The 12,783-nt window shown below is 36.0% G+C and overlaps 1 protein-coding gene and 1 long non-coding RNA gene across 7 annotated transcripts in view; both read left to right on the top strand.

The window, feature by feature from the left end:
- LOC125060218 (THAP domain-containing protein 6-like) overlaps nt 1–12,783 on the top strand; it is a 51,240-nt gene that overhangs the window by 30,649 nt on the left and 7,808 nt on the right. For 2 of the 6 annotated variants that reach the window (XM_047665005.1, XM_047665006.1), the window contains exons 3-4: nt 10,082–10,184; nt 10,843–10,982. The exons of 1 other annotated variant lie outside the window; for it this stretch is intronic. In XM_047665005.1, coding sequence (XP_047520961.1) covers nt 10,082–10,184; nt 10,843–10,982 — 243 coding nt within the window. Of the gene's footprint in view, nt 1–4,311; nt 5,338–10,081; nt 10,185–10,842; nt 10,983–12,783 lie in introns of those variants that run through there. 3 more of the 6 variants (XM_047665009.1, XM_047665007.1, XM_047665011.1) reach the window with 3 other exon arrangements.
- LOC125060223 lies at nt 11,692–12,680 on the top strand. Its single transcript, XR_007118816.1, has 2 exons — nt 11,692–12,231; nt 12,574–12,680. It is a non-coding gene; the product is annotated as an uncharacterized LOC125060223 (long non-coding RNA).

Below are 12,783 nucleotides of genomic sequence, written 5' to 3'. Positions count from 1 at the left end.
CGTACATGAAAAAACTTGTTCCCATCTTCTCGAACTGATAACATTTAATGTTTCTGCCAGATCTCTACGCTCGCACATAACTTTTAACCTTCCGACTCCCAGAACCAACATTGGGTTCCGTGAGCCTCTTCACAGGATGTGTTCTACCTTGGACTCTGCCACTAACATTGACCCTTTTTCGCCCTCCACTACTGCTTCATTTAAGAATAAGTTAAAACTATTAATGTCCTAAACATTGTATCTTCCTTGTTTATTATAGCTACTAGTTTGTTCGTCGTTCACCTACTTTATAAATTTTGTGCTGTCATGTTTTGTCTTCTTTGTATTATATTTTTTATCAGTGAAACTTTTTGTGGATATGTCCAATGTGTTTATTTTATTTTTACTGTAAAGAGATGTATCTGTTTAGTTTCCTTAGTAAATAAATATTAAATTCTTTGCATAACTCCACGTTTCGATCGGTTGGGCGAAGTGGCTTTCAGAAGGCACTTTGACTGATTAAATATTGTAAAAAAATGTTTTTATATCAGCTAAAAGATTGTTTAATTCTATACTATTTAATTACATATAAATACTAGCTGCCCCGCGAACTTTGTTTCTTCTTAAGAGCGGCCAACCCGTCTATGTTTTCATACACACGCTCGTACGTGATTATGGCGTTGTAACAGATATTTCTTTGAAACTTTTGAACTAATAGGCATCTTGTGCACTATATCTAGGTTTCTATTAAAACGCGAAATCAAAATTTTAAGAAACAAATTCAGTAGAAACCTCCAAAAATCAGCTTTTTTGCACAAATTTTATATGAAGTTTGGGCGTTTATAATGTCCCCATTAATTATAACCTGAAAGAAATGTTTACATAGAAACCTTGCAAATGTAATGGAGTTTCTAAAAGTAAAACTTTTTTTTCATAATCTTGTAAGGCTTACGAAAAAACACGTATTTCTTGGAACAAGTTTTATGAAATTTCCGCACACTATTTTTCTTTCAATGTTATCGCGTTGTCACTTGCTTGTTAGCCATGTGGCTGTGATGGCCGATTTACATTATCTTAGTGTTTAGGAGAGTGCTTTAGTACAACTTGAAAGGCAAGTTCTTTAGCGTAGCGTTTACTAAAGCAAGTAGCGTTTACATGTTTCAACTAAAGTACTATCCTAAAGCACTCTCCTAAACACTAAGATAATGTAAATCGGCCTTAAGAGGTAAGCGTGGAACGAGTCGAGCGGGGAGGGGCGGGGTGAGACCATTTCTATGTCTTAAGATTAGATAAAAATAAAGGACTCCAGTTGAGGAATCTCATCGTCTCATCATAAAAATAACCCGTATTTCTTCTTTCCACTCTTTATTTCTTCTTCAATGCCAGTAATATTCGACGTATTAATGTTTGATATTTGGTCTTATCATAACATTAGATCATCACATTATCACGTCACAGCTTGCCACAATGAGTACATTATCTATCAAGTGAAGTGCATGACACATGACCTCAGAGCTATTCGTGTTACCACATACAACGTCACGTGACCACAGAGCTGTCATACACTGCCCACTCAGCGATAAGGGCTTAGGAACTCGAGAATTTTCCAATACTTATATGTGTTGACTGACTGACTAAGGGTAAGCTATATCTACCATATGGCGTTATTAATAGTATGAATAACTCTTTAATACAAATTGTCTTACGGGTATACAGTCAAAACATCTTGTCCTAGGCGCGACAAACAGTGCAGAGGCTGTTTCAGCGCAGATAAGGTACAGTCAAATGCACTTGCACCATTAAGGTTATATGAAATTTGAAATAATCTTTTACAAATGCAAGTGGTTATTTTAATGTCGCTATGTAGTTATTTGAAAGTATTACACCAATTAAAAACATTAATTAATTTGACTTCGTTGCAATCTGTACATGTAACATCTTTTTGTATAAATTGTATTGATTAAATAAAAAAAACTAGAAATTTATACAAATATGCGCGCGCGATGACGGTCCATTATGAAATTAGATTTGGCAATTAGATATGTATAATGTAACTGCTAAAATAATAAAACATTAATTGCATAAATACTCTTTGTTTTCACAATCTGCGTCAATTAACGGTATTTTAACCGGTTCTTTAATTTCATTAGTTAAAGAGTTTACAATAGCTGTAGTTTTATTTTAAATTCTACATTACAAACAGAAAATCGTTATTTATATATTTCTCTTAATATGGGCCAGGGACTACTTTATATTTGACATATTCAAAATTAATTGTAGGTTCCATTGTAATTTGGTGATAAAGTATTTTTTTTACATAGAACAGGCAGAAAACGGGCAGGAGGCTCATCTATGTCATACCTCCGCCCATGGACACTCAATGCAGACGGCTCGCTAGTGTGTTGCCGGGCTATTAAGAATTGATACGCTCTTTTCTTGAACGATCTTAAATCGAATTGGTTCGGAAATTCTTCAGCGGGAAGCTGGTTCCACATAGTGCGCGGAATAGAAGTTCAGTTGTTTCGCATTCTGCCTCAATATCCGATGATGAAACTCAGCTGCAGGTATTAATCCGAACAACTACTCTGAACACTCTGCGTGGTAAATGCGCTAGAAGATGCAGTGAGACCCGCAACTCTACGCAACGCCAAGAGATCTAGCCGGAAAGTGACTGGTAGTTGACGATTTGAATTCAAAATTGTAATTATTTAAAATTAGACCTAATTACGTCAATAGCATAGCAAATTTATGAAGAAAATATTATAATCAGTTACAAAACGATACCACGATATGCAACGAACAAGCACAGTTGTCGAATAGTCAGACTATTCCGGTGCTCACTCCACATCTAGTAACTATTCATGGCGATAAAACCTGGACGCCCGTTGCGTGGTTTATCCCTATGCAAAATTATCTCTGCTAGAGTTTCGCGAGCTCTTCTCTAGTGGCGCGAGTTTATCCATTCCTACATACGCTGTTGCACAAAGTTTAACGAGTAGTTAATGTTAAAGACGATAATAACATTAATTATCCACTTATGTAACGCTTAAGATAAACACAGTCACGTTTTCTCAAAGTGCATACGTGATTTATATCCGACAACAGTTCCGACCTCAGTTGGAAAGAGAGCGAACGCAAAGCGATACAAATAATGATACACGCTGATCTAGTAATAAGGACGTGTAGTTGTCGACAAGTATGTCGAGAGAAGCACAACAGTCGTTAAAACTTCATATTTATTAAATAACAACAGCCTATATTCGAGTAGGTAGTAAGGATTAGATTAAGTTAGTGTTATTGTATCTTCTTTCCAATCTTTCCCCGCTCTCTCTCTCTTTATTTCATCTTCCCAGGTTTCTGGCGGGTATCCTCTCTTTTTTGAAACTATTTATTATATATTTTCACAGTTGAAATAGCTGAATCCGCGTCATTATACTGTAAAAGACTGGTTCTTTACGATCTATTATTCTAACTGGTAGCACATTTACTTGTGAATCTTGTATATCCATCTCCGTACAGCCTCGAGACGAAACTTAATTGCATATCTACAAATAAAAAAAACCAATAGCGCTAAAACCTTTTAGGTCTGGGGCTCAGATTACTGTATCAGGTTCGTGATTTTTTTAATAATATTCAAGTAGATAATCAGCCTCCTATGCCTGACTGCCGTTTTGTGTCTAAGTCATGATTTACCGTTCAAGCGATTAATAAATGTACATAGTGAGTGCATCGATTAGTGCACAGCCTGGTAGCGAACCTCAGGAATGAGAGTCACATGCTGAGGCCACTAGGCCAAAACACTGCCACATAACACAAAATTGAAAAAAAAAACTGTTGCAATAGTTAAGTTCTAAGTAATATGCTACGAGCATTAGATATTTCATGTATGCGTAAAAAATTCATATTTTCTAAGTATAGCGCGAAGTCGCAAAGTGTCTGCTACAGGCATAATAACTATCGTTAGTGCATTTACTTCGCTGTTTATTGGTATAGGTTTTAACGACCAAGACGAGTCAGCCAATTGCGCAGCATTTTTATTGCGTCAAACTTTATTTTAGTAAATTTATTTAAGAGCACGTCGGCAAGGGAACTAGTTCTCTGGATTTTAATTTATGATAGAATTTTCCTATTAAACTGTATCGTATTGTACTAAGACAATACTGTGTCATGGTTAAGATGAGAACTTGGAGAAACGGATCGTGGTTGGTAAAAGAAAATATCACGTGACGCCCAACTACATCAAGTGAAAGACTCATACTACTCAAAACTGTACACCGTAAAAAGAGAGGCGCAAGAGAGAAACCGGTGGAAATAGATTGTCCGCTGCTGACCGCGACGCTCAGACTTGAGCTCCGACTGAAGAGAGAGAGAGATATTTTTAGCAAATTAATCAATATTCTTATTCATTTTGTTAAATTATTTATACATTTCGATGACGCGACAGTGTAATTTACGGCTCTGAAGTCACCCCTAGTCGGTCCAACTAATGTTACAAACCCTCTCTATATTTATTAAAGCCGTCTTAAGAGGGTGCAGCCGTGAGAAGGCGAGATTTCGATATTTTAGTGACTTTTGACATGCTACTTTTCACATAATCGAAGCTTATTAAATAAAGAAATGTACAATTATGTAAACATAAAGTCTTATAGAAGTGTACTGCAAAGGAAAATTTTGGTATTTAATAGTACATCTTTGTTTAATTTGTCATTTCTTAAAAGCAAAATTTCAAAAGCGCTCGTCAGAGCTCACTTTGAGATATGAAATTACCATTAAGCTATGTAAATACATTTTTTTTAATATTTTCGTAGGACAGAATATATAGTCTATTGGTGAACCACAGCGGAAAATATTAAAAATTATATATTTTAATAATTACGCACCCATTTTTATAAATGACTTATTATACGATTTTGGAAACAGCTTTTTATGAGAAAAGCCCGATTTTATTCGTTAAAACTATTTTGTATCGATTAACTGAGGATGAATAAATAATAAAAGTAAATTTACATAATTATTATACGACGATAGTTATTACAAACTATTATTGAAAATGGCCTTACGCGCACGGGCGAATGTGATTTAGTACGCGCCGGGTCATCCCAGAGGGTGGACGTATCGCTCATTTCCCGCGCGTCTAAAAGTTGATTGACCTTACGTACGACCGAGGTTCAAAAGGAGTATAGTGCGTCATTGGATTTGATACTTTAGTAAGTAAAATTTCTAGTTAATGTTTCTTTCGAGTTGTCATATCGCAATTTTGCTAAAAAATAATATTATTACAGGCATGGGTAACAAACGCAAAAAATATAGTTGCAGTAGAAATGCGAAGTCTGCAGCGAACGCCAGGCAATCAAAAAGGTAAATTAATTTCGCGATATTTTTCTGTCATTTACAGGTAATTTGGTATGTAAGTAAAATCTGTTCATCGTTACTGTTTAGTAAACAATTACGGCGTACTGACAACCAAAGACAATATACAGTAGAACCTCGATAACGTAAACCTCGGTAACATAAAAACCTCTGTTACTTCAAAAAATACTATGTTCCCTTCCCATCAGAGCCCAAAACCTCTATAACTTAAAATATGCAACCTCTATAACTTAAATAAATAATCTCTGTATAGGCCCTCAGTAACTAAAAGAAATGTTTCCACAACCTCTATAACATAAAATTGTTTGTGAATGAGTCATTTTGAAAGAGTGTCAAAACAAATGGTTTCGGTATTTATTGCTTGCACGTGTTTACTAATGTATTGTTAACGTAAACAATACATTACCTATTGTTTGCTTTATCTAAATTCTTCAAAGCTTTGCGGCGGTTAGCTTTGTGACAACGACTTACTTGCATCATAAGTTAATGTGTTAATGTATTCTCCTCTCTATTTGTCATTGAAAATCAAATCGATTTAGAAACAGTGAATTTTTTAAAACTAAAGAAAATCACAGATTTTTTTAAGTAGACTAAACCTTTAGTTGTTGTTTTATTTTTATGTAATGTAAGTAATGTGAATAAATATGATTACATATTTAATTTTCCATCCTTTTGATGCATTCAAGTAAAAATGGGAGCAAGGGTACATAGAAACATGTACATACCTCTATATTAACCTTTACCTAACATAGAACCTTGATAACTTAAAACCTCTATAACATAAAATATTTTGTGTTTCCCTTGGACTTTATCTTATCGAGGTTCTACTGTAATATATTAATATCTTGGTTGATGAATAATAATAATTTATTAGTTTTAAACATAGTATAAAATTGGTGTTACAATATCAACAGAGTTCGCATGTTTAGCTAAAATAATAGCATGTAAATCACAGATATAGATGTACATAGATAACGCAAGTATCACGATTTGTATTGAAACCAAGCGTGCCGACTTTTTAATACCTATTGTGACGTCACAGCCGAAATTTAGTGACGGGAAATCCAAACCGATTCAAAGACACCGATGCCGCCGATGCCACTAGTTACTAGCTTTGCTACCAGCTTACATTATACCGTTAGTCTTTTCTTATGACGCGCGTGGACTGAAGTTAGCGGCGATTTTGACTTGGCTGAATTGGGATAAGCGCTCTTAACGGCTAAGCCAGCTCCACATGCAGGACTTAACTCTGACCTTGCAAAAATCTGTTGAGCACGTGCCTTCATCACGTTTATATGATAACGGTAGTATATATTGATGAAACAGTGGATGCTGCCAGCTAACTACGGTAAAATCTTCAACGACTACGAGGGAAGGGAATTGGCCAGTCACTGCCAAGTCTATCAGGCTTTACTGTACGCTCATAGCACTAGAGCTGGTGACTAAGGGACGAGAGAATCAAACACCTATATTTCGTGCCTCCAAGTCGTCCTGAAGGCAGTGGCTGGCGGTTTTTCCTGACAGTAACTGGTGGTTCAAGGTAGGAAAGAGATAGAAGAAGTACGAGAGACGGGGAAGGATATCCAGTATAACTGGAGTTTTAGATTAGATTTGAATTTTACACAGGTATTTAACGTTTTAATTAAAAGAAATAAATATGTACCTATACTTAATTATTATTTCAAGGGTGTACTCTAATGGAATATAATAAGAGTTTAATTTGAGTTAAGTGTTTTATATTAATGTAATGTACCTACATAAATTTTAATTTTAATTTAGTGATGTGGTTCATTTCTGACAGTCTGTTGTGGGCTCTGTGTTTATTAAAACGTCTCGAAATAGATAGTAGAATACTTTAAATAATTATGAAGCGAGAATTAGTAATTGAAAAACAACCTTTAAAGAACACCGTTTATTTAAAATCAAATGATATTACAGATACGACTACTTCTTAGTTTGAGTTTTTTGTAATTTTATAGATAAAATTTAAACATTTTGATTAAAAACGTGAAAACTTCTCAAGAGCTCTTAAGGTGGGAACTGACCAAAGTTACGATGTGTAATGTAGCATTCGCATCAAGCGTGTAACGCATCGAGCATGTTACGCTGTGTTTTAAAATCGGCGTAACATGCTAAACAAACGTCTGTGCTCCGCTTTCGCCGCCAGTGTTCACGAGATGGCCGACAGCAAGGACGCGTTGGTATCTTTGATTGTACTTAATTATTGTTTCATCCAAATTAAGAAGAAGAAAAAACGTTACTGGAGATCAAACTTATTTAAAAACATAGGCGTATGTGGTGGTTTGTCATTGAAAGCAACTTTGAAAAACCAAATGATTACCGGACAGTATAAAAACTTTGTACGCATGTCTCCGATCGATTTTGAAGAACTGTTGAATTTATTTGCTCTGGATGAGCTGGGTTCCACAGACCACAACACTTCCTCTTTTCTTCCATTTTCTAGAAAAATACAGAGATTTTTCTTTGTTCCTCTCCATGTTTGATTGATTGATTGATTGACGTGTGATTACTCGCGACGCGCGTGCGCTCGGGACGACTTTTGACAAAGAGCGTACTGACCGAACCGCGTAACACTCAAAGGATTCGCCAAAAAACCGACAGACGGGTGGAGCACTCAAAGCGAGCAACGAACGGCTCGTTGCTCGCTGGTTTCCCCGTAGCAACATTAAGGTGGTAACATTAAGGTGGGAACTGACCAACGTTACGAGGTGTAATGTAACATGTAATGTAATGTTACACAGCGAGCATTCGTGCAGTGAGTACGTCGTGTTACGGGGAAACCAGCGAGCAACGAGCCGCTCGTTGCTCGCTTTGAGTGCTCCACCCGGCTGTCGGTTTTTTGGCGAATCCTTTGACTGTTACGCGGTTCAGTAATTACGCGTCGCACGTCGCGAGTGATCATGATTATGATTTTCTATAAATTGTGTCTTTTTTAAGTACTTTTGATCCAATTAAATTCAACAGTTCTTCAATATCAAGACCTGCGTACAAAGTTTTTATACTGTCCAGTAATCATTTGGTTTTTAATATTGCAATCAATAACAAACCACCTCATACGCCTGTGTTTTTAAATAAGTTTTATGTCCAGTAACCTTTTTTTCTTCTTCTTAATTTGGATGAAACAATAATTAAATAGAATGAAAGATATCAATATTATCACTATCACATCTCGTGAACACTGGCGGCGAAAGTGGAGCACAGAATTTTGACGAGCATGTTACGCCGATTTTAGAACACAGCGTAACATACTCGATGCGTAACACGCTCGATGAGAATGCTACATTACACCTCGTAACTTTGGTCAGTTCCCACCTTTACATTTCATGTTACATTACACCTCGTAACGTTGGTCAGTTCCCACCTTTAGAATTTGGACGTATATTTGTTCCCGCATAATAAATACTGCGTTTGAGTGCAACTAGTTAATATTTAGTTATTCTTCATATTAGCTTTTACATTTTTATGATTTATGTATAATGTATAATTTAATTTTTTTTTACGTATATTGATTGCAGCCAATGGGTCCCCGTATCAAGTCGGAAAATGCATATATTATCTACTAGCTGACCCGGCGCACTTTGTTCCACCTTACAGTCTAATAATATCGTGTTAACTTTAGTTATGGTCCAAGATCCCAGGGCCACCAGACGTCACGTATTTTCTGACGGATGAAATGTGGACGATTGGGTAGTGTTAGTATGTACTATGATCGTATGCCTACCTGCTAGCTTGGTCAAACGGCCAATTTCCAGGTATCAGGTAATCAAGGTACACAAAAACATTACTTACTTCACGTAAATTCTCATGGCTGATTTTTATATATGTTTTTGAGTGTATAGTTAGAAATAAATTGTCAATACTCCCAGACACTTTCCGTCGGCCATATTGCTTAACAGACGCAAATAGTTAGTCAAAATAATTAGTCAACTTCACGTAAATTCTGACGCTCCATTTTTATATATGTTCATCCGACAACTATTTTAAGAGGGTGCAGCCGTGAGAAGGCGAGATTTCGATATTTTAGTGACTTTTGACATGCTACTTTTCACATAATCGAAGCTTATTAAATAAAGAAATGTACAATTATGTAAACATAAAGTCAAACCATGCATCTCCTCATTCACCTCAAGATCGGAATTTCTTGAACTGACACGAATTCGACGTAAAAATGATGCGTAGTTTTGTCAACGGATGGCACCACATGCTGTTTGCATTCGTAAAATTAATTTACTTTTTTATTGTTATTCGATAACTTATCCAATATTTTAGTACTTATTCTGCTATTCGGAGTTGAGAAGAATCCACTAAAAAAGATATAACTAACATCGGTCCAGCCGATTCTCGAGTTATAAGTGTTGTAACAAACACGACTTTCTTTTATATATATAGATATAATGGTGTTCCTTTTACTCGATTAGGTACAATACTTTTTAAATTATTGAAATCGGTAAATTGGTTGCGAAGATATTACACATTTTGTACAAGCCAACCGCGGGGCGGCCGAAATGCTCATGTGACGTCACGAGATCCCTACCGCCCGCGCGCTCGCACTCCGCCATTCATTTATTAAAGTTCACTCGATCTGCGCGGGTCGTGTTGTGGTTTTGTGGTTTTTATGTGACAATATGCCGCATTATAAGTACTGTATAGTACCAAAATGTACTAATACTTCAACTAGTACACCTGAAAAACTGTTTTTTAATGTGCCAAGGGACCTGAAAGTGCGCAAAAAATGGTGTACTATCATGAAGAGGGATGACAAAGTTCCGCTTTCGTACCACACTGTAAGATATTGTTGCGAGGATCATTTTGATGTAAGTAGCTCCATATACCTACTACTATTTAACTATTGAACTATTATCATCATTACTCATGTGGTAAACAGTAACTTAAAACTTGTTTACGAATATTAACGAAAAATACAGGGTCGTACTAGGTATATTTCAATGAGTACATAAATTATAAAAAGTGTAAGTAGTGAAGTTTCTAATAACCCTTCCTCAGTAATCGGGTAAAAACCAGGGTCGTACTCAGGCTCAACTAAATGAAATGTGCCGTTCCCGGGAATATTTCCCATTGCGGGAAATATTCCGGGGAACTTCGGGAATATTATCATTCCGGGAACAAAGGGGTACATTCCCGCCTTGGGGAATATGTATCTGTAGGTAATAAAACTGTAGCCAAAGTGAATTCTATACATTGAATATTTTTTTGAATAATCAAGTTATGAGAAAGTTATGCTCCATACACGCAATAGAAACCAAAAATATTGTTTTTGAATTTCTTGTCTGTCTGTCTGTCTGTCTGTTGTACACTTTTCACGCGAAAACCGCTAGACGTATTTTACGCCTTTTTTTTAAACTCTTTTCGAATATTTTTACAATACGCCCCTTTAATACTTTGTTTTTCTGCTTTTGTTTTTTTAAATTATGATGCCTTTCATATATAAACATAAATTTATTATATTTTTAGTTGGAAGCTGATATGGAGAACTACGTCAAGTATAAGCTTGTGGGAGGACAGCTTAGATTGAAGAAGGGAGCATTGCCTCATAAGTTTGATTGCCAAAAACCACAAAAAAATATAGCTGAGAGACCCGGGTTTAAGAAAAGGCAAGATATAGAATATTTTAAACGAGTCTTAACTAAAAATGTTGAACATGAACATTTGATGCCGAACCCGGTTGAATTTATTGAGATTGAAGATGATTCAAAAAATAATCCACTTTCTATACCAGAAAATGTAAATGAGTTGCCAGAATCTCATCAAACTGGCCAGAAAACCAAAGGTGTACAGGTTAATATCAGAAAAGAAATGCTACACCATGCTTATAACCTCCCAGTTGAGCAGCACAATCATGACACTCAATGTTTAGTTTTATTTCGTGTTTCATCACAAGTAAATGTGCCCTTTATTTTATGTTCTGGTGTAAATTTTGCTTTGACTGTGCATATATCTCCTGTTCTTTGCACTTGAACAAATCCCACAGCTTCATCACCATATGATTCACTCCCTGACCTGAAAAAAAATATCGTAAGCGTTTAGAATGCGTATACATTAGCGATCTCATTAGGATGGCTTGTTCAAGCAATCTAAGGTAAACGAATAAAGTATACCTACCGATTACTTTGTTTCTTATATTCATTTGCACTGACAAAACTAGACGACACCAATACGCAAGTCAATGAGATTGAAATGAAATTAATCATTTCGTCGGGCACTTTTCTTACTTACCTACCAGCAATGTGCCGTCCGTTACCTACTAACAATACTAGGAACTAACTCACAATAAGATTTCCGACTGGCAATTGGCGACAGAAACATTGAGAAGAATATTCCCGGTAACATGTTCATATCCATAAATCTTACGGGGAATATTCCCGGGCCTGAATACGACCCTGTATTCCTGACCTACTTATTATCCTGCTGTGCACGGGGCGCGCTGTGGTTCGGCGGAAAGCGTTTAGATCTTGTGACGTCATCGCTTGCATTCGCGCGGTCAGTAAACCTTGTTCGGTATTTTGCCCATAACTTTGTCAGATTTGGTCGTAGAACAAAATTTTTTGCACTTTATGTTTTAGTTTCTCAAGGACTATAAAACTGCATTTATAACGTAAAACTATTACATGTCCCCATTAAGAGTGTATTAGAGAATGTAGGGTAAAAGCCGGACGGATACATGCCCCGGTGTATAAAAAACTATGTTAAGATTATAAGTTATGTTGGCGCTTTACTACAATAAGCAGTGAGCGCCCTTCAGGCCTCAATGCCGCGTAAGCCATCGGAATAGGCGCACGTGTTTTGTCCGTGTGAGCAAAAATCTTCCGCGGCGAAACTTTGACGGGCGTTATAATTATATTGGTAAGTAATTTCTATTGAATATTTTTATTACTGATCGTGGTTTCAGTCAACTTTTTGTTTCTTTGATTGCATTAGAGTTTAAATTATATTGTTTATTATGTTTTATTGCTAAATAATTTTTATTTATTTCGTAAATAAAAGGGCCAGTATCCGCATCAAAAAGGATAGTCGCCCTACTTACTGTAGCGGATAGTTGCCCCTAGAGTGACTAAAAATTTCTTAACAAGTAAAGACGGATTTTATTTTTTTGCTGTGTTTTTGATGTTTTTTCGAATTTACTTTGTCTCTAACTTGCTGTAAATTAAATAAATATCTACTTCACCGTTTTATATATTTTTCTAGATAAGCAAAATGCCTCGCAAATATAAGCGAAAACCAGGCGTGGTGCCACGTAACATCTACTGGACAGAAGATAGCTTAGCACTTGCCTTCGAAGAATTAAAACAAAACAAAAAAGGTATCAATGAAATTTCTCGAACATACGGAATATCAGCTCGAACCTTAAGAAGACGCTATGAAAAGAGTAACCAGCAATTGCTAACTAAAGGTATA

Source organism: Pieris napi, chromosome 21 (assembly GCF_905475465.1).
Source record: "Pieris napi chromosome 21, ilPieNapi1.2, whole genome shotgun sequence".
Classification (NCBI taxonomy): Eukaryota; Metazoa; Arthropoda; class Insecta; order Lepidoptera; family Pieridae; genus Pieris; species Pieris napi.
This window is presented reverse-complemented; position numbering and strand designations above follow the sequence as displayed.